The sequence below is a fragment of the Chionomys nivalis genome, chromosome 11 (genome assembly GCF_950005125.1).
Source record: "Chionomys nivalis chromosome 11, mChiNiv1.1, whole genome shotgun sequence".
In the NCBI taxonomy this organism is placed as follows: domain Eukaryota; kingdom Metazoa; phylum Chordata; class Mammalia; order Rodentia; family Cricetidae; genus Chionomys; species Chionomys nivalis.
Genome location: NC_080096.1, coordinates 19382604 through 19403548, shown reverse-complemented (window position 1 = coordinate 19403548; position 20945 = coordinate 19382604). Strand labels below are relative to the sequence as shown.

The 20945-nt window shown below is 43.0% G+C and overlaps 1 protein-coding gene across 2 annotated transcripts in view; it reads left to right on the top strand.

Moving 5' to 3' along the window:
- Positions 1 to 20945, top strand: part of Wasf2 (WASP family member 2) — an 88649-nt gene that overhangs the window by 43654 nt on the left and 24050 nt on the right. For both annotated transcript variants that reach the window (XM_057784740.1, XM_057784739.1), the window contains exon 2: positions 17238 to 17410. In XM_057784740.1, coding sequence (XP_057640723.1) covers positions 17281 to 17410 — 130 coding nt within the window. In that variant the 5' untranslated portion in view covers positions 17238 to 17280. The remainder of the gene's footprint in view (positions 1 to 17237; positions 17411 to 20945) is intronic.

The following is a 20945-nucleotide window of genomic DNA, read 5'->3' as shown; positions in this document are numbered from 1 at the left end:
TCTTTAACAGTACCTCTTTATGATGGGAGCATTCCAGAACTAGAGTGGAAATCATTCATGCCTTAAACAGGAAGCACACGGCTATGATACTGAGAAAAGGGAAATAAAGATGAACCCTTGTTGTCTGATGTTTTACTCTTTTGGCTTTTTGAGGGGCCCACCACCCAGCTCCCAAATAAATCACACATAGATTCTTGTTCTTTTTTATAATTGCCTGGCCTTAGCTTGTCTTGTTTCTTGCCAGCTTTTCTTAGTTTAAATTATCCCAACTACCTTTTGCCTCTGGGCTTTTATCTTTCTCTATTTCTGTATACATTTCTTTACTTTTTTCTCCATGACTGGCTGGGTGGCTGCCCCTAATATTCTCCTCTTCTTTTCCCTGTTTCTCCTTCTGTTTATTCTGTCTGCCAGCCCCGCCTATCCTTGCTCCTACCTCACTATTGGCTGTTCAGCTCTTTACTAGACCATTAGGTGTCTTACTTATGTTTCCTTCCTTCCTTCCTTCCTTCCTTCCTTCCTTCCTTCCTTCCTTCCTTCCTTCCTTCCTTCCTTCCTTCCTTCCTTCCTTCCTTCCTTCCTTCCATTTTTTCAAGACAGGGTTTCTTTGTGTAGCTTTGGAACCTGTCCTAGAACTCTCTTTGTAGACCAGGCTGGCCTCAACTCACAGAGATCTACCTGCCTCTGCCTCCTGAGTGTTGGGATTAAAGGCCACCATAGCTCGGTTCATCAGGTGTTTTAGACAGGCAAAGAATCACAGATTCACAGAGTTAAACAAATGCAGCATAAACAAAAGCAACGCACGTTAAAATAATATTCCCCAACAAATTCTGATTATTCTGTAAATTCAGATGCATTTTCTGAACCCTGGAGCAGTGAGAGATCTAAAGCAAAACAAGGTTTTGCTGTACTAAAGAGACAGGGACTGTAGTTTAAGGGAAGTTAAGGTAGCTGGGAGCCATGCACAGGATCTGTTAAAACAGCTTTTTTTGTTTCTTCTTTTTTTTTCTCGAGACAGGGTTGACTGTACTAGAACTAGCTCTGTAGACCAAACTGTCCTCAAACCCAGAGATATGGCTGCCTCTGCCTCCCAAGTGCTGGGATTAAAGGAGTGCACCATCACTGCCAAGTTAGAACAATCTTTGTAGGGTTCACTTTGTAGGGTTCATATATATGCTTATGTGAGGCCATTTGTGAAATAGTAACCAGGAAGCTATAAACAAAATTGTTCTCAGACTTATTAGCCAGTGTACAGTCCATGTGACCTACTGGGGGCATGAAGTGGAGCTCCCAGAAGGGCCCTGTCTTAGTACTGAGGATGGAATATCTTGAAAGACTACCCTAGTCGTAGCCTAACCAAGTTGAAAGATATTCTTCAGAATAAAAACTTAATTAGCTAAAAGGCCAACACTCTGAAAAAGACTGCCATGTTGGGCTCTCATCATTGAAAAACCACAATGTCCAGTGTCCAACCAAAGTTATGAAGGGGCTGGAGGTCTGTGCTTAAGAGCACTGGTTGGCTACTTTCCAGAGGCTTTAAGTTCAATGCCCAGGACCTACATGATGGCTCACAGCCTCCTGTAACCCCAGCTCCAGGGTATCTGGTACCCTTGGGCCTGCTTGGGCACTAGACCCATGTGGTGCACAGACACACATTGCAAGAACTCAAAATAAAATTTAAAAACATACACACAAATATGTTTTGTTTGTTTTTTGTTGTTGTTGTTGTTGTTGTTTTTTTTTGGTTTTTCGAGACAGGGTTTCTCTGTGGTTTTGGAGCCTGTCCTGGAACTAGCTCTTGTAGACCACGCTGGTCTCGAACTCACAGAGATCCGCCTGCCTCTGCCTCCCAAGTGCTGGGATTAAAGGCGTGCGCCACCACGCCCGGCCCACACAAATATGTTTTAAAAATAAGTTGCAATACACACATTGTAGAAAATGGATGAAACTGTAGGTTATCATGTTAAACAAGTCAATTCAGAAAGACATGTGATATTTTCTCTCATATGTAGAATCTAGATTTAAAGTATGTGTGTGTAGCATAGTTTAATTGGTAGAGAGTTTGCATGAAATCCTGGTTTCAGTTCTCAGCCCTAAACATTCTCAGCATCCTTTAAAAAATTATTTATTTTTATCTTATATGCATTTTTGTTTTGCCTATATGTATGTCTGTGTGAGGGTATCAGATCTTGGAATTACAGATAGTTGCTAACTACCATGTGGGTGTTGGGAATTGAATACGAGTCCTGGGAGAACAGTCAGTGCTCAACTGATTAACTCTCCAGCCCCATTCTCTGCATTCTTAACCTATGCAAATTCAATGCCAGCCTGGGATAAATTAGATAAAAAATAAAGTTTAAAAAAAAGTGGCCGGCCAGTTGTGATGGCACATGCTCGTAGGATTTGCTCAAGGAGGCAGGAGGCCACCCCGGGCAACACAGTTAAAAAGCCTTGTGGTAGTGGTACACGCCTTTAATCCCAGCACTCAGGAAGCAGAGACAGGCGGATCTCAGACTTTGAGGCCAGCCTGATCTACACAGTGAGTTCCAGGACTCAAACAAAGATGGTTTAGTTTGATGGCACTGAGTAAGACCCTGTTTCATAATAAAAGGTAAGCTGAGCAGGTGGTGCTTTTAAGTCGGCACTTGGGAGGCAGAGACTGGCAGTTCTTTATGAATTTGAGGTCAGTTTTGTCTGCATAGGGAGTTCCAGGCCAGCCTGGATCTCATAAGGATCTACTAAGCAAGATCCTGTCTCAAAACAAACAAAAATCAGCCGGACAGTGGTGATGCACGTCTTTAATCCCAGCACTTGGGAGGCAGAGGCAGGTGAATCTCTTTGAGTTAGAGGCCAGTCTGGTCTGCAGAGCTAGTTCCAGGACAGCCAGAGCTCTTAAGCAGAGAAACCATCTCAGGGGGAAAAAAACCAAGAATACCTAAAAAGTCAAATTAAAAAGTAACAAGAAGACTAGGTATATAATTTAGTGGTAGTACTCTTGCCTAGCATGCAAATGCTCCTAGGTTCCATCCCCAGTACCACCAAGAGAAAAAACAGAGGAGAAATGATAAATTAGCAAACAATAATATTAAGACAGCTATTATTAATCCTAGCACTTGGGAGGTGCAGGCAGGAAGATCAGGAGTTTAAAAGTCACGTTTAGTTACATAGAGAGTTCAAGGCCACCCTGGATTACGTAAAGTCCTGTCTCAAAAACAAAATCCTTCAAACCTTTATTTTTATGTGTATGGGTGTTGTGCCTACATGTATTTCTGTGCACCATGTACATGCCTGGTGCCCTTAGAGGCTAGAATAGGGTATTGGATTCCTTGTAATTGGAATTACAGATGAGTATGAAATGCCGTATGGGTGCTAGGACTCAAAACTAAGGTCCTCTGAAAGTGCAGCCAGTGCTTTTAACTGCTGGGCCATCTCTCCAGCCCATATAGCAGCTTCTGAATGGAGAACTTTTAGATGTCATTTCATAACCGAACAGTAGTGCCGCACACCTTTACTACCAGCATTTGAGAGGCAGAGGCAGGTGGATACCTGTGAGTTTGAGGTCAGCCTGGTCTACAGAACAATTTCCAGGAAATCTAGGTCTGTTACACAGAGGAATCTTCTCTATCTTCTTATCTATAATAAATGTGTCAGTGATTATTTTTTTTTAAAGATTTATTTGCTTATTTTATGTGCATTGGTATTTTGCCTGCATGTATATCTGTTTGAGGGTGTCGGATCCCCTGGAACTAGAGTAAAAACAGTTGTGAGCTGCTGTATGGGTTCTGGGAATTGAACCCAGGTCCTCTAGAAAGAGCAGCCAGTGCTCTTAATCACTGAGTCATCTCTCCAGCCCCAAATGAAGCATTTTAAAAAGTTTTTTAATGTATGTATTTATGTGTGTGTATCCTCTATGTGCGGCAGAGCCCATGAAGGCCAGAAAAGGGTATAGAATCCCCTGGAGCTAGATTTTATGGGAGGTTGTGAGCCTTCTTACATGAGTGTTGGGTTCTCTAGAACAGCAGCCATATTTTTCTTTCCAGTGCCATATCTCATGCATTCTTTTATGTGTACTTTTGACCACATTTTATTGTTTGTTGACTCATGATGCATATTGCCATAAGTAGCTTCAGATTTGAAGTTCCCTGAAATAGTTACTTCCCATATTTTTCATAATTAATTTTAGTATGAAGTTCAAAGGTGTTTTCTAATGTATTACCTCTACTTGTTTGTTTTTGCTTCCTAAGTCAGGGTCAGCCTCTCATGTGCTATCACTACAGAAACACACTACTATGTCTATCCAGTTCCCTCTTTTTAATTCTTATTTCTTTAAGATTTTTATACTTATTCGTTCATAATTGTCTTTGTGTTTGGGCACACATGTAGAGGTCAGAGAATAACTTTTGGTACTTGGGTATCTCCTTTCATGGTGATTCCAGGGTTCAAATTCACATCATCAGACTTGGTGATAAGAGTCATTACCAGATGAGCCATATTGTTGGTCTCAATTAATTAATTAATTATGTGCCTGTGTGTATGTATGTGCATGTGAGTACAGGTACCCTCACAAACTAGAAAATGTTGTTTGGTCCTTTGGAGCTGGAATTACAGGGAGTTGCGAGCTGCCAAGTGTGGGTGTTGGGAACCAAACATGGGTCCTCTGCAAGAACAGTGAGTGCTCTTAACCACTGAGCTATCTCTTTAGCCACAGAAGCTAACCGTTCTTACACTGCCCTGGTTACTCCTGTCTACTACTGCTGTCATTTCAGTGGCCTATTCCGTGTCATACATTATGTTTTGTTTGTTTTGTTTTTTTGAGATAAGTTCTCATTGTGGAGTCCTGGCTGGCTTGGAATTCTCTGTGTAGATTTCTGGCCAAAAACTCCGAGATCTACCTTACTCTGCCTCCTGAATGTGAGGATCAAAGGCATGCACCACTCCATCTGGCTATAATTGTGTATGTGCGTGCATTTATATTCATGTGGGAAGGTATATGTGCACTTGTGTGCACGTAGAGGCCAAAGGACAGCCTCAAGTATACTACCCTTCTCTCTTTCCTTGTTCCTTCTCTCTTTCCTTGGAGCTCACCATTAGGCCAGACTGGCTGGCCAGTTAGCCCCAGGGAATTCTGCTGTTTCTACCTTCCCATCACTGGGCTATCACTGGGGTGCAGGCTGCACTGTAACACCAGGCTTCTATGTGCGTGCTGGTGACTGAGCTCTCTCCCTAGCCCCGCTTCATGTGTTGTATAACTGTTTTCTCTTTCTTTCTTTCTTTCTTTCTTTCTTTCTTTCTTTCTTTCTTTCTTTCTTTCTTTCTTTCTTTCTAAATACACTTACCGCATTTTATTTGTGTATGTTTATGTGTGTGTGTACAAGTGCATTTATTTGTATGTGTATATATATATATGTGTGTGTGTGTGTGTGTGTACAAATGCATTCTTGTAGTACTTTTATGTTAACTCAACACAAGCTGGAGTCATCTGGGAAGTGGACGCCTCACTTGAGGAACTGCCTCTATCAGATTGACCTGTGGGCCTGTCTGTGGGACATTTTTTTGATTGTTAAATGATGTAGAAGGGCCCAGCCAGCCCACTGTGGGTGATGCCATCCCTGGGCATGTGGTTCTGGGTATATAAGAAACTAGTTAAGAAGCCTTTAATCCCAGAACCCTGGAGGCAGAAGCAGTTTGGATCTCTGTGAGTTTGAGGCCAGCCTGATTTCCATAGTGAGTTCCAGGACAGCTAAAATTTTTCATGAAAATCTTAGAGAATACGAATTTATCAGGTTAGGAAATAGAGTGAGAGGTTAGACCAACTTGCCATTTTAGCCAAGGCTAAAATGTGGTGGAGTGTGGTGGGAATGAAGTGAATCACCACAGACACACACACGCACATGCACACATGCATGCACACACCTGACTCTTAAGATTCTTGTTCTTGCAGCTTTGCCCCAGTGTTATTATGTTTGGTTACTTCCTAGTAAACTTTCCTCTGCTCTTAGAATCGCTATGCTTTGAATGGTGACTAGACCTTATGAGGGGAAGTAGATGTACAGCTGCCCTTTGCTGACCCTTAGTCAGTTGCTGGCAGCTTAGCTGTCTGTGACAGATGAGTATGTGACACTTCTGCAGGAATGAGTTCTTGTTGCAGCTGGCAGAATGGAATCATTGATATGGACTTGCGTGGCGGTTTGCTTCATAGTTCTGCTCCCTGTTGCTCAGCTGTAGCTGTGATTGCTAGGTCTCCCCCTCTCTCCTGGTGTACAGTCACATCTCAAGACTGCTGCATCTGCTTGCTCCATGACCACGGTGTGTTTGTGTATTGCCTGAGCTGTCAGCAAAACATTTTGCTGAATTTCCTTTTTGGTTGTTGCTCTGCAACCTTTTCCGTGGCCTTTCTCAGTTGTGTCAAGTCAGTTACTTTTTTGGCTGTTCATGTCCAGAGAGGGAGTAGTTACTGCATTAGAGAAGTTTGAAATACAAAGTGAGACGGAGGTTAAAGTGAGTGCTTAGACAGTGGGTGAGATGACACTCAGTACCTGATGAGCAGTTCCGCCCTGATTAGCTCCTTCCCTCTAGTTTTGCATGTCTCCACACCTTACCCACCAGTGGGCACTTCAGCATCTTGTCTGTCGGGAGTTTGGCCCCTACTATCCCTGCCACTTGTGTGAGCCGAGGTAGAAAGGTTATATTTAGCCGCACTCTCTCTAGCTCTGAAGTGGGAAGTGAGATGAGTCCTGTGTAAACACTGGCTGTGGACTGGAGATGTCACAAGGTTGGTAGAGTGTCTGCTTAATATGCACAAGACCCTGGGTTCGATCCCCAGCACCACATAAACCAGACCCAGTGACATGCTTGCAATCCAGGAATTTGGGAGGTGGAGGCAGGAAGATTAGAAGTTTGGGGTTATCCTCACTTCTATCTCCCCAGTGCTGAGATTGCAAGAGCTCTTGGCTGTCAGGGAACTCAGATCCTCAGGCTTGAGCTTTATAACTAAGCCATCTTCCCACTTTTCTCCCTACATGCATGTGATGGATTTTGATCATATTCACCTCCCTGTACCCTTTCTTATTCCTCTCCCACTTGAATTGATTGTCTTCTTGTTTTTAATTAGTTCTCCTATTGTTTTAATGTCTTACTTTTTTCCCCCAACTGAAGCATGACGTCAAATTTCTTTAACCCTAGCATTCGGAAGGTAGAAGCAGGAGGATCTCCATGAGTTTGAGGTTAGCTTCGTCTATATAGTGAGCTTCAGGCCAGCCAGGAATTATGTAGAGAGAAACCCTGTTTCAAAAAAAAATATTTTTTTTTTTTTGCATTTATTTATATTGGATGGGTGAGTGGGTGGGGACTTGTGCGTGCCATGGCACACATGTGGAAGTGTCTGCGGGTTTAGCCTCCAGCTCAGATAGTAGATATGCTGGTCCAATTTCAGTTGCTGTGTGTTCAGAGTGCATTGGACAGATTATTCTTGGAAGTCAGCATTCCATACCATTTCCTTCTACCTCTGGAAACATTCTTTCTTTTTTCCTTTTTTTTTTTTTTTTTTTAAACTTGATTTTTGAGACAGAATTTCTCTATGTAGTTCTGACTGTCCTGGAACTGTCTGTAGACCAAGCTGGCCTTAAACTCACAGAAATCTGCCTGTTTCTGCTCTCTGGGTGCTGGGCTTAAAGGCATGTGCCACTACTGCTCGGTGCTTTCTTTCTTAAACAGTGTTCCCTGAGCCTTGATGGGAGTCTCATGTGATTTAATGTTTAAGTGATGAAAGAAATCTGATCACTACGAATGTTAGGAAAAAGACTTCATTATAATGAGGGAAATTATTTATAATATGTATTTATTTAATTAAAACTGATTTGTGGCCTGGCATAGTAGTGCATAACTTTAATCCTAGCACTCAGGGCAGAGGCAGGTGGATGTCTGTGAGTTCAGGTAAGCCTGGTCGACGTAGTGGGTTCCAGGCCAGTCAAGGCCAGCACCTAAGGGTCTCACACAAAGCAAAAAAAGGTGCTAATTTAGGTGATGGGTAGCTTTAAGTATTTCAGACCATACCATTTGACAATATGGATTTTACTGGAAATTAACATTAGTTAGGAAAGTAAACTGAACTTTGTAACAGAGAATCATTTTGATGTTCAGTGGCTCTGTAAAAGGGAACTGGGCCAAAATGGGGATATGAGAAATGTTCTATGATCAGAACCTTTTACAATTAATAAAAAATAAAAGAAGTGAGAGAGATTCTTTTTCCAGAGCTGAGAATACAAGTCTCCATCCCATATAGCCTCTCCTGAACATTTTTTTTAGTGTACACTACAACTAAACTAACCAGACAAACTAAAATTTTATTCCTAATTTCCAGTCATCATTAGATTAAGAACTGGGATCCAGGTTTCTAACTCACAATTTCAATGCATTATCTTTTGGGATACAAGGTGAATTCTATTTTTCTGAAAATAAAGTCTAATTTTATTATGAGAAAATTCACTTATGAGAAAATTTCTAGATGAAATTAATTTTTTTTTTTTTTTTGGTTTTTTGAGACAGGGTTTCTCTGTAGCTTTGGAGCCTGTCCTGGAACTCCCTTTGTAGACCAGGCTGGCCTCGAACTTACAGAGATCCGCCTGCCTCTGCCTCCCGAGTGCTGGGATTAAAGGCGTGCGCCACCACCGCCCGGCTACTAGATGAAATTAATTTTGAAGAAGAAGGTAATCCCCAGTTTTAGTTTTGAGAATACAGCTATGATGAAGGTGAGGCTGAGAGGTGGACTCACCCCGAGACTGGTGGGAAGTTCTGGAATTACCAAAGATGATCTTTGGTGGGTTTACAGTGTGCTCAGGCATATGCTAGTGAAATTTAGGAGTTGTTTCCTAGGTGGTGTCTCAGCCAAGTTAAAAGACAGGAAACTTCTTTACATTGACTGCATGTAGGCCAGAGGTCATTCCTCTATCAAGTGGGAGATTTCTCTTAGTTTTGGATCACAAGCTCCCTTGCTTTGTGTTTACAGTCATGTTTTCTCTGTTCTGCTGTCTCTTTTGGACGTTGTTTTAGTGACCTAACCTGATTTGTCAGTAATGCCTCGTGTTTGGAAAGAGTGGTTATATTTGTCAGTTCAGCTCCGCCCTGTGTTTCAGCAGGAAGTGGGTGTATGCTTAAGCCTTTGAGGAAGCTTTCTTCCTTGTCCTTGCTGCGTGATAGAGAGGACTGCTGTGTCAACAGTTGTGCTTTTAAGATTGTGTGTGTGTGTGTGTGTGTGTGCACACATGCAGTTACAGGCAGTTGTGAATCATCTCATGTGGGTGCTGGGAATCAAACTTAGGTCTTTTGGAAGACTTAACCACTAAGCCATCTCTCCAGCCCATTGTCATATTTTAGATGTTTTATTGTACCAGCTATGTACTATCATAAGACTACTGTCTTAAAGTCTGATGATTATTTGTTTTTTCAATAATGTTGAAATGTTTGCGAATCTCTGTGAGTTCGAGGTCAGCCTGGTCTACAAGAGCTAGTTCCAGGACAGGAACCAAAAAGCTACGGAGAACCCCTGTCTCGAAAATCCAAAAAAAAAAAAAAATAATAATAATGTTGAAGTGTTGTAACAAGGCCTTAGATAGCCAAGGACAGCCTTGAATTATTTTTTTTTAATATTTATTCATTTATTACGTATACAATATTCTGTCTGTGTATGCCTGCAGGCCAGAAGAGGGCACCAGACGTCATTACAGATGGTTGTGAGCCACCATGTGGTTGCTGGGAATTGAACTCAGGACCTTTGGAAGAGCAGGCAATGCTCTTAACCTCTGAGCCATCTCTCCAGTCCCAGCCTTGAATTCTTACCTCCATCTTCTGAGTGCTGAGAGTACAGTCAGCTAATAAAACATAGTAATTCTGATTGAACAGATTTAAACATTTTAAACAAGGAAATTTGCCTTTTGCGAGAGGTAACTATACAAAGTAAATGTCTTGTTTGCCCCTTTCAGAGCACTGTTAACTGTGGACTGTGGGAAAGTAGAAGTGAAAGCAGAAGTCCTGGTTGCCTCACACAGCATCTCCACATGTCTTGTCCCCTGACTGCTGACCAGGACCAAGGACTGATTCAAAGAGGAACTGCCTTGAGAAGCGTTTCCTTGTGATGGTTATGGTTGTGGCTCACACATACTTGACTTTTGGATATGCCTGTAGAAATCTGTAGGTGTTGTCAGTGACCTTGGCTCTCGGAGCAGCATTGTTTGTTTATTTATCATATCAGCTCAAAAGGACTGGCAGTAATTAACAGGAGTTCAGAGTATGGAATACACACTATTGCTTCCTCTTCCTCTCACATAGAGCGTAGTGTTCTTCTGCCCCTAACCACTGCATCTCCCCACAACTACCCAGTGGTGTTGCCGACAGAATTGTGGAAGATCAGAAAGCAGATCTGCACATTTTCCTGACCAAATGTGATATGTAAATATTCCATGGTATTCTCTAGTGTGCACACTTGAAGTGTCTCTCTGTTTGAGGGAGATCTGGAAGCCTTTCTCTCCAGTTTAACTTTCAAAATATAAATTCTATCATGGTGTCAATATCTGGACTGCTTTTGGTATACTGCCAGTCCTGGCTAGGGAGGGATGGATGGATGGATGGGTGAGATTTTTTTTATTTGTGGTTGGACTTATTCCCCTAGGCTGAAACTTGCTAGGGGTAGATATAGAGATAGCTTCTAGATCCGTCCCGAATATCTAGAACTGGTCAGAGCTACCTTTTTCTTTTGGACTTCTTCAGGTATTATTTTGTTCTCTCAGACTGGTCTGGGACCCTCCTAGAGTATAAGTAGCCTAACCCCTGTATTCTCTTTAGAATACACCGCACCAGTTGTGTATCTCATAGGTCCTGGTCACGGCAGCTAGACTCGTCTTACCTGGTTTAGAGCACAAGTGGATGTTGACCAGGTATGGGGGTGAGAACAACTGAGAAGCAAATCCAGACATTCTCAAAGTCAGAGATCTATGGGGAGCAGGGGTTGGTGGGACAGGGTCTTGTGATATAGCCCTGGCAGGTCTACTATTACATTGTTGCCCAGGCTGACCTTGAGCTCCCGTTTATCCTTGCCGCCTCCATCTCCCCTGGAAATTGGCGTGTACATGTCTGGCCTTGAAAATTTCTCAAAGATCATTTGTCTTAGTTCTTTATTTTGTAGTTGAAGAGGAGACTGAAGCCTACAGAATTACAACGTGTGTGTGTGTGTGTGGTGATGGGGATTAAACCGAGTGCCTTAGGTACGTGCTATACAAGTGCTTTAACACTTTACCACTGAGATATATCCCCAACCACATCTTTGAGAGTGTTTTTGGGCTTTCTAGCAGGGAAGTGCAGCTCATATAGTCCTGGTGTTTATCTGTGTGGTAGGAGGGAGCATACAGCTTTGGGAGGGACAGGCATGAGGCTGTGATGGAGTAAGGGGACACCTGCCCAGCCAGCCTGATCAGCCAGATCACCCTGGCAGTCAGTGGGGAGACCGACAGATGTCTAAGCCAGACCCCCCTCACATCCTGCATCCCTGACTTAGATGCACCATAGATGTTATCTAGTTTGACCTCTCAGTTCCCTTTCCTCCTTCCCTTTTGTGAAGCTGGGGATGAACCATATTTTAATTGAAAAAAAAGTATGTGTATGGGGGTTTTGCCTGCAATGTCTGTGCCCTTCATGTGTGCCTGGTGCCCTTAGAGGACAGAAGAAAGCATCAGATCCCTTAGAACCAGAGTTACAGATGATTAGGAGCCGCCATGTGGGTGCTGGGAGCTGAACTCAAGTCCTCTGGAAGAGCAGCCAGTGTGCTCTTAGCTGCTGAGCCATCTCTCCAGCCCCTAAGTTTTTGTTTTTAATTATGTATGAGGGTGTAGGTGGGTATGTGCATATGTATATATGTGCATATAGATGCCCACAAAGTCTAGAAAAGGGTGTTAGATCTCCTGGATCTGGAGTTGCAGGTGATTTTGAGTCCCCTGATGTGGATGCTGAGAACAATTCAAAGACCACACATGAGCAGTACATGCACTCAACCTCTAAGCAGTCTCTCCAGCCCAGCCTTGGACGCCTTATTCCAATCTCCTCCCAGTTCCTTCTCATAGTCTAGGAATTCCTCCCTCAGCATGCCCGACAGCTGGTCATTCGAAGGCTCAAAGATCATAATTTTATCAAAAGAGTACTCATATATAGAGCAGCTCTAGTTATAAAGAACTAGATAAATTGAAATTTACTTCTCTGTAACTTTGTATATTTTTGACAGTTCTAATTCACTTTTTATGTAACAGCTCTCAAGATAAGACCTCCTCAAATCCCCAGATTAGCAACACTGCTATATCATGAACTTTTCCTAATCAAAAGTACTATATGACAGAGGCCTGGAGAGAGGCCTCAGTGGGTAAGAGCTCTTGCTGTGCAGGCGTAAGGACCCAAGTTCAAATCTCCAGCACCTATGTAAGAGCTAAGATATGATCATGTATACCTATAACCCCAGTGATGTGGGGTGGGGACAGGATCCTGGGATGCTCACTGGCCAACCAGTCTAGTCACAACAGCAGGCTTCAGGTTTGATGAAACCCTGTCTCCAGGTACTAAGAAATAGAGGAGAGCAATAAGGGAGGATACCCGGTACCCTCCTTTAGCATCTGTGTATACACTTGTACACTTACTTGTGCATCACACAAACACCTCCACAATAAAGAAAAAAATCAAATATGACTGGAAAGGACATTTACTGTTTCCATTAAAAACAGGGTATTTTACTCTTTCCTGTATTTAGAACTTTAGCCTTTTTTTTTTTTTTTAAGTGATATTGGGGTTAAAACCCAGGGTCTAGTGCATGCTGGTCAAGTGTTCCGCCTCTGAGCTGTATCCCTAGCCCTCATATCTTTTTCCTGACCAAGAACCACTTTTTTGGTTCTCCTTATTTTGTTTACATTTCTCTCTAGCACTAGCATTTAAGGTTTTAATGACACCTTTACTGAAGGAGCATACATGTTATCACTCTGTTACTATAACTGTATGGAACAGTACAGAAAGAGCAACAGGTGGGACTGATGGGCTAGACTCACTCCTGCAATCTCTCTGGCTTCTCAGTTCATAAGTGCTAGCTGGGGTGTGATGGGTCTCTGAGTCTACCCTCCTGATGCTGTGAGGTTTCTCCGTTCATCTTCTACCTCCAGCCTTCTGCCTGCGTAGCCTTTGTCCTTATAGTTGAATGATCTGTCTAAAATGCAGATTAGAACCTTCGTCTCAGAGGTTCTTCAAAACCCAGTGTTCTCCCAGTTCCCCAGTAGAGCAGGACTTCTATGACAGAGGAGCCTCCGTATCCACAGGAGAAGGGAGACTGGAAAACCTGATGCTGTGGGCACCTGTTGTGTGTGAGCTGTTAGCTTCTCTGGGGCATCTACAGTGGCGCTCCTTATGTACAGTCTTGAGGGAAGTTGAGAAACAGTCGCTCTAATCATTTCTTTTGTTCTGTGGTTCAGATGAGGAGCACAGTTGTGAGAGACTGGAGGAGAGCACTGTATGTCAGGAGGTCTGAGAGTATAGCTAGGGGCAGCTTCAGGGGAAAACCCATCAAGTTCATTGAAGTCTAGAGTTTCATCTTTAAATTTTTTATGTGAATGCTGCATTCAACTATGTAATATGTCTATGGTTTAAAGTGTTTTTAAATATTTATCAATGAATAGAATTCATTCAGTAGGAAGATTTGCCTAGGATCTGTGGAACTACAAATAACTGTCCCCTTGCTTTAAGCTCTATAGAGGGAATTTTAGATAGATTTTTCAGTGTCTATAGAAAAATCATTGAAGCTACAGAGAAGAAACCCTGTCTCAAAACCCCTCCCCGCCTCAAAAAAAAGTTTAGCCAGGCGGTGGTGGTGCATGCCTTTAATCCCAGCACTCAAGAGGTAGAGGCAGGTGGATCTCTATGAGTTTGAGACCAGCCTGGGCTACAAGAGCTAGTTCTAGGACAGGCTTCAAAGCTACAGAGAAACCCTGTCTCAAAAAACCAAAAATAGAAAAAAAAGAAAAAGAAAAATCATTGAAGATCACAATTATGAAATAACAAAGTCAAGAGACCAACTCATGTATGCCCTAACTCCAAAACCCATGTATTTTTTTTTCTTTTCCTCTTTTTTGGTTCTTTTCGAGACAGTGTTTCTCCGTATAACCATCCTTGCTGTCCTGGAACTCATTTTGTAGACCAGGCTAGCCTTGAACTCACAGAGATCCACCTGCTTCTGCCTCCCGAGTCTGGGATTAAAGGCGTGCGCCACCGCCTCCCGGGCTCCCTGTATTTTCTAAAGGCTGAAATCTGTTTACCATTTCTACATTTATCGTCATTCAAATATAGGATTTTTTTCTTTTGTCAAATTATTAGTGTGGTTCAGGGTATGTGTAATTTCATGCTTCTTATATAGAAGACAACCAATCCTTGATTATCTAGAAGAAAAATCAGCAGTTGGTATAGAGTTGGTATAGGTAATTCCATATAGCAGACAATCTTGTCTCTTTTTGATGTCTTTGAAAAAGGCTCCCCCCCCTGCTCCCAGATTTTTTATTTATTTATTTATTTATTTTTTTAGGATCCCAGATTTATTTTTATTTTAAGTATGTGGGTGTTTTGCCTGCATGTGTGTCTGTGCACTATTTGAGTACAGTGTCCTCAAAGGGCAAAGAGAGCATCAGATCACCTGAAAGCTAGTGCACAGATGGTTGTAAATCACTGTGTGCTGGGGTTAGAACCCGTGTCCTCCGGAAGAGCAGCCAGTGCTCTTAACTGCTGAACCTTATTGCAAGCACAAAAAATGTTTTTTCTGTTTGTTTTTCTGTGTAGCTTTGCCTATCCTGAACTTGTCTACAGATCAGGCAGACCCCAACCCAGATGTTAGCTGCCTTGCCTCCGAAGTGCTGAGATTAAAGGCCTGGAACACCCAGTCTGAAGAACCATCATTTAAAAGAAATAGCAGACCTGCTCTTCTGATTGTTTGATGGATATTAACATAATTTTCTCTTACTCTGTCCTTTTTATATTTACTTATTTACTTTTGTTTTTTTCGAGACAAAGGTTTCTCTCTATATCCCTGGCTGTCCTGGAACTCACCCTGGCCTCGAATTCAGAGATCCGCCTGCCTCTGCCTCCTGAGTGCTGGGATTAAAGGTGTGCGCCACAACCGCACTAAGTGCTCTTAGCCCTGGCACCACTCTCTAGCCCCAGAAGTTGGTTCTTTGCAGCATGTGGATCGGATCCTGGGGTTGAATTTAGGCTGTCACGCTTGGCAGCACGTATTCACTCACTCAGCCATTGCACTGGCTCAGCTGTGTTTAACTCCCACCTCCTTTCCTGTTCTAGATTCTTTTTACCATGGTTTAGATTCATTAATCAACATGTGTTATTAAGTGTAAGTGTGCATCTCTCTTTGTACCTGATACCATTTGCTTTAAGTAAAAGATGGAAAGAGTTAAACTCGAAAGTCTGGAGTTTGGGTTAAAAACCTGGTGGGTCTTAATAGAGATATGGAGTGAAGTCATTTCCTAAGGCAGTGGACAAGTATTCAGGAAACACCTCTGCACCCCAAAGATAGGCACAGCTGCCACACAGTGACCGTTAGGGAGGTTCAAAGTTAGAAGCAAACAGCTGGTTCTTTTAGTCCCTAGGCTGTTGCTGCTGGTGACAGGAAATCTTGTTCCCCAGGCTGCTGGCTTCCTGTTTTATTTTTACTTGTAGAAGACCAAAATGTCCATAACAAGGAGCAGCCTGTTCCAGAGGGTTCCACTGCCTCCGTGTACTTGTTAGTTTGGGGTTTTTGTTTTGGGTGAAACAAAATGTGGGTTTTCTTTTAATCTCTGCAGTAATTAGCTTGCCGTAAGCATTTTGTGTTCGCAAACAACTGTCTGGTGATGAGCTGGTGTATTAGGATTTGAAGTGAGTAAACCTGACTCTTCCTTTTCCTCCTCTTCTTCTTAGGAATTTATGGTTGAGGAGTTTCTGTAGTTGCCTGTCTTTGTGCCTTTTCATTTGATGTGAATTTTCCATTTCCCCTTGCACAAATGCTGTTAAAGACATTTTAGATTTCTTTATATTTTCCTAAGATATGAAAACAAGGCCTGTCTGCTGTGACTTGACTGCTCTGATCATAACCATTTTCTCCTTGAATTAGTAATGTAGGAATTTGATAAATCTAAATAATAGCTCCATGTGAGCTGAGGTGCCGGCCTGTCAGGTGGACACCTTGGGAAAGGCTCAGCTACCAGGATGAGAAACAGTAATGGGAAGGTTTCTGCATCTGTTCCAGACACACGCTGCAGGTCTTGGCCCAGGTGTATAGAATTCAGTAGAGGAAAATTGAGTGGAAGAGAGGGCCAGGGAGTCTTAAAACACAGATGGTTCAACATCCTGGTTGACGTATTGAACATGTAAATTTTTTCTTGATTTTCCTTCGTTCTGTCAATTTACAGACTAAACTTTGGTAGTGTTCATAGATCCTGGCAGCCAGTATTTAGTTGTATGTTACCAGTCATCATCCAGGAAGATCTAGAGAAGTCACACACAGAGGCTTATCTGTGGATGTGGAGAGTATCAGGTGAAGGTGAGGAAGGCTGCCTTTTTTTTTCTTTCCCCCCTTTTAAATTTTTCCTTTAGAAAAGGAACTCACGTAGTTCAGTCTGGCCTTGGACTCTCTATTTAGCTGAGAATGACTGAACTTTCATACTCCTGCTTCTTATGTGCACCACCATGTCTAGTTCAGGCCATGTTGGGGTTAGGGCTCAAACCTGGGGTCTCATGCGTGCTAGGTAAGTACCATGGTTGCATCCCTTGCCTTGAACCTTGTAACTGGTGGCCTACGATCTGATCTGTATTGGTTGCGGATACCCCAAGGATAGCATCTGTACCACTCACTGTCTTGTACCTGCTATTTTCTGACCGAGCCTCTTTGTCTGGAGGGCTCTTATTGGTTAGAGCAGTAATTGCTGCTTGAAGGTTTTTGTTGCCTCCATGACATCACCAGTTCAGAATTTCTAAACTTATATAGTAAGACTCTTTAGTAACCCTTGAAAAGAAGGTGAGATGCTTAAACTAGAAGGCAGACAGGGGAGTAAAGATTTAACAAACAAAACAACAGCAAAACTGTTTAGATCAGAACAGTACTGAAAAGGGAAAGAAGACTCAACACGGTCCAATGTGCCTGGGATCTGTGGTTGAGTACTGTTTTCCTGTTATTTCTTTTTAAGGTTGTTTTTCATCATTGAGAACATTGCCTGAAGCAGGTCCACCATGCCGTTAGTAACCAGGAACATCGAGCCAAGGCACCTGTGCCGTCAGACGTTGCCTAGCGATACAAGCGAGCTGGAATGCAGGACCAACATCACCCTGGCAAATGTCATCCGACAGCTGGGCAGCCTGAGTGAGTGCCTTGGAGAGCCTGTGCTTTGCCCTCAGGGGTCGTTGGTGCTCTTTATTTAGTTTCCCTCTCCTCCATGTTCCTATTTCTCCCCCATCTGCCTTCCCTAGGTGATGTGAAAATGTATCCCCTGCTCTCTTCTCAAAGAAAGCCTCTCTTTTTGGTTCATCTTCTTCCCCTCAACCATCTTGTCATCTACCACCACCTTCTAGGTCCTATCTTCCCCTCCACCTGCTTCAAAAGCTTGTGAGGGAAGGGTGGCATGCAGGGGCTGCAGCAGAAACTGCAGATGCAGTGACAGAGCAGAAATTCTCTGTGTGCAGTGGGAGGTTCCGAGCAGCATCTTGGGTCGAGGAATGCTCCTGTAATTAGACGATCTGTTCCGCAGAGCCTGACTTTGTTGAAGCCTCACACGTGCCAGTAGTCTGTCTACCCAACACCCCACCGTGATCTTCCCAAAGGGGGCACTCATAGAGATTCTGGCTGGCGTGTCTACCCTGGTACACATCTAATTGTGCTGCAAGCCCCCAGGTCCAAGATCAGGGTACAAATTGCTTCTGCAGTCTCTGGAGTATTAAGAGTTCTGCAAGCTGTGTGAACACACAGTGACACAAATGGTAGCTGGAGCCACTCTTCTCTAGGAGGAAAACAGGAGTTAGCCCAGTCTGTCCAGTCTGTTCAGAGTTGAGCTAAATCCATAGATAGATAGATAGATAGATAGATAGATAGATAGATAGATAGATAGATAGATAGATAGATAGATAGAGGCTAAATTAATGAGACTACCTTGAGTGGGGTATTTGCATGTAGTTTGGATGATTCCATTCTGAGTCAAGCTGACATTTGCTTGAAGCTGAGGTATGGAAAAGGCAGATGCTTGGACTAGCCCTGCATTTGTCTAGTGCTATCCCAGCTCTTGTAAGCACCTCTGTCGAAATGCCACTTTAGTGATCTTCTTTAGCAAAGGCATTTCTTATGAATTATTTCCAACACTCACTGCTCCTAGTGACAGCAAAGAAATATCAGAAAGCCTGGATTCCCCTGGATAGTGATATTGCCTACCTTTAAAGTAGGAACCCAAGGAGACACAGCTCTGTGATCAGATGATGTATGGAGTCTGAGACCCCTGAACCTTAAGCTAGCACAGAGAGGGCCTGTCTCAGTTGACCCAAGGCTTAGTGAACCCTGGATGGGACATCATGGAGAAGGAACCTGTTGCCACTGCCTGCCTTACACAAAGACACCACCAGCACTGCAGGAGCAGTGCAGGAGCACTGCGGGAGCACTGCAGGAGCACTGTAGCACAGGAAAGCTGCAGAGCCTCACTGCTTCCTTCTGCACAGCATGGAGGTCAACCACTCAGCGGGAGTCCTGCCCCCTCTCAGATGGTTTCCAGCACTGGTGGAGGCTTTTGTGAACTTTCCCACTTGTGATTAAACCACTCCTATCTTGGAGGCTGATCTGAGGGCCAGGGTCAGCTTTTACCCAAGGAAACAAGAGTTCATCACATTAGGGTGCTAACTGACCCTTTATTCATCCAACGAACATGGATTGAATATATTTTATATGCTGGATATTGTGAAGATACAGAAACAAGAGGAGAAGGCCCCTGATTTCCAGGAGCTGATAATCTACCAAAAGAGATAAGAAGAACTAAGTTTTGAGTGGACAGTGGAGAAAGCCTGAGAGGGGAACTCATACTTGTTGATTACCTGTTTTATGCCAGTTCTCAGTGAAATGTTGAATAATTTCATTTAATATCACCAAATACTTGTACACGTCTAGGAAGTTATAGTCCCATTTTTCAGATGAACAAATGAAAGCGCAGAGACAGGAAATAACTTTCCTGAAGAAAAATCAGTAAGACTCAAAGTACTCATTTATTACTTATTTTTGTATTTACTTATCTTAAGGCTCAAACCCAGAGCCTTGCGCATGCTGGGTAATGCTCTAGCACAGTTACATCGCCAGCCCTAAAAGTGAATATTTAAACTTAGCAAAGAGTTATTTGCTCTGTCACTAATTCTGTTCCTACCAGTTGTGTCCTGGTTCGGGACTTTGTTGACTTAGCCTAAAATATTTTTAATTAAATTGAATTAATTATTTAACTTATTTTTTGAGACAGGGTTTCACTATGTAGCTCAGACTAGCTTCAAATTTGTGACCCTCCAGCCTCAGCTCTGGAGTGCTAACATTATAGCTGCCATGTGAAGTCTCAGGTGAACTACTGCCCAAGTCTCCCTCTGGCCTCCTTTTTTCAGTGTCTGCTTAGATCTGTCCTGTAACCAGCAGTGATGTGCCTAAAACATACATCTCACTGTTTCCTTCTGTAATTCTGAACTTTGAAATTTTTTTGTTTAGAGATAGGCTGGTTTAGAATTTACTGTGTAACCCAGACTGGCCTTGAGCCTCCCAAATGCTGCCACCATTCCTGTTTCTAATTTGGATTTTTTTGTTTATTATTGAGATAAGGAAGATAATGTCTTCCTCGGGAGGGGGGGGCAGATATAAGGTGCAATGTCAACTTCTCAAGAGCTAGGAATCAGGTAGAAGGTACACAGCAGACTCAACCAACAATGGGGGAAAAAAATCTTTTCTTTTTTTTTTTTGGGGGGGGGGGAATCTTACACCTAGGCATTCTGACCTGTTGACAGTTGACATCGCATGGCTAGGAATGATCAGGACCTCTGACAGTGCCTGTGGCTCCACGTGATCAGGACCTCTTGAGCGCACAGGAGGTCTCTGGGTTTCTCCTTTTGGTCTGATAGGCCTTAACTTCCTACATATCCACCCTTTCTATTTATTACACAGGTGCTCAGTGGAGTCATAGTTCTTCGCTCAGGTCTTGTTGACCCTGTCTCAGGAGGGCTCAGCAACTGAACTGTGCCTGTCTTACTTAGGCTGTCCTGCCAAACAAGCTCTTACCAGTCTTTGACCGCCATCCCTAGAAGAGCATACATTCCTGGAGAGCTGTCAGGATTAGGGGAGTAGGCAGTAACTGTTTGAATTACAAATGACCAGGCATGATGCTGGGTGGAGGTATCGCACGCCTTTAATCCCAGCATGCAGAAAGCAGAGGCAGGCAGATCTCTGTGAGCTCAAGGCCAGCCTGTTCTACAAGAGCTAGTTCCTGGACAGGCACCAAAGCTACACAGAGTAACTCTGTCTCGAAAAACAAACAAATAAACAAAACACCAAAAAACTAAAACAAAACACACACACACACACCAGGCATGCATAACCTCCTGTAGAGGACTGCAAGAGAGCCATTAACACCTGAAAAGTCACCTTAGTTTCTGTCCCCTGATGTTGGATCTGCATGAGACATTTAAAGAGAATAAGAATTAACAATAACACCCACCAATTAATGCATATGTGAGCATTAATAGCTCACAATAGCCTTTCTATATTACGCCAAACTTTTTTTAAAAAAATGAGGAATTATTTTTAATTATTATTTAATTATTATTAAAAATAATCAATTTGGGGGGGGGCAATGAGAGCAAGAGAGGGGAGTATCTGCATTACCCATTCTGGG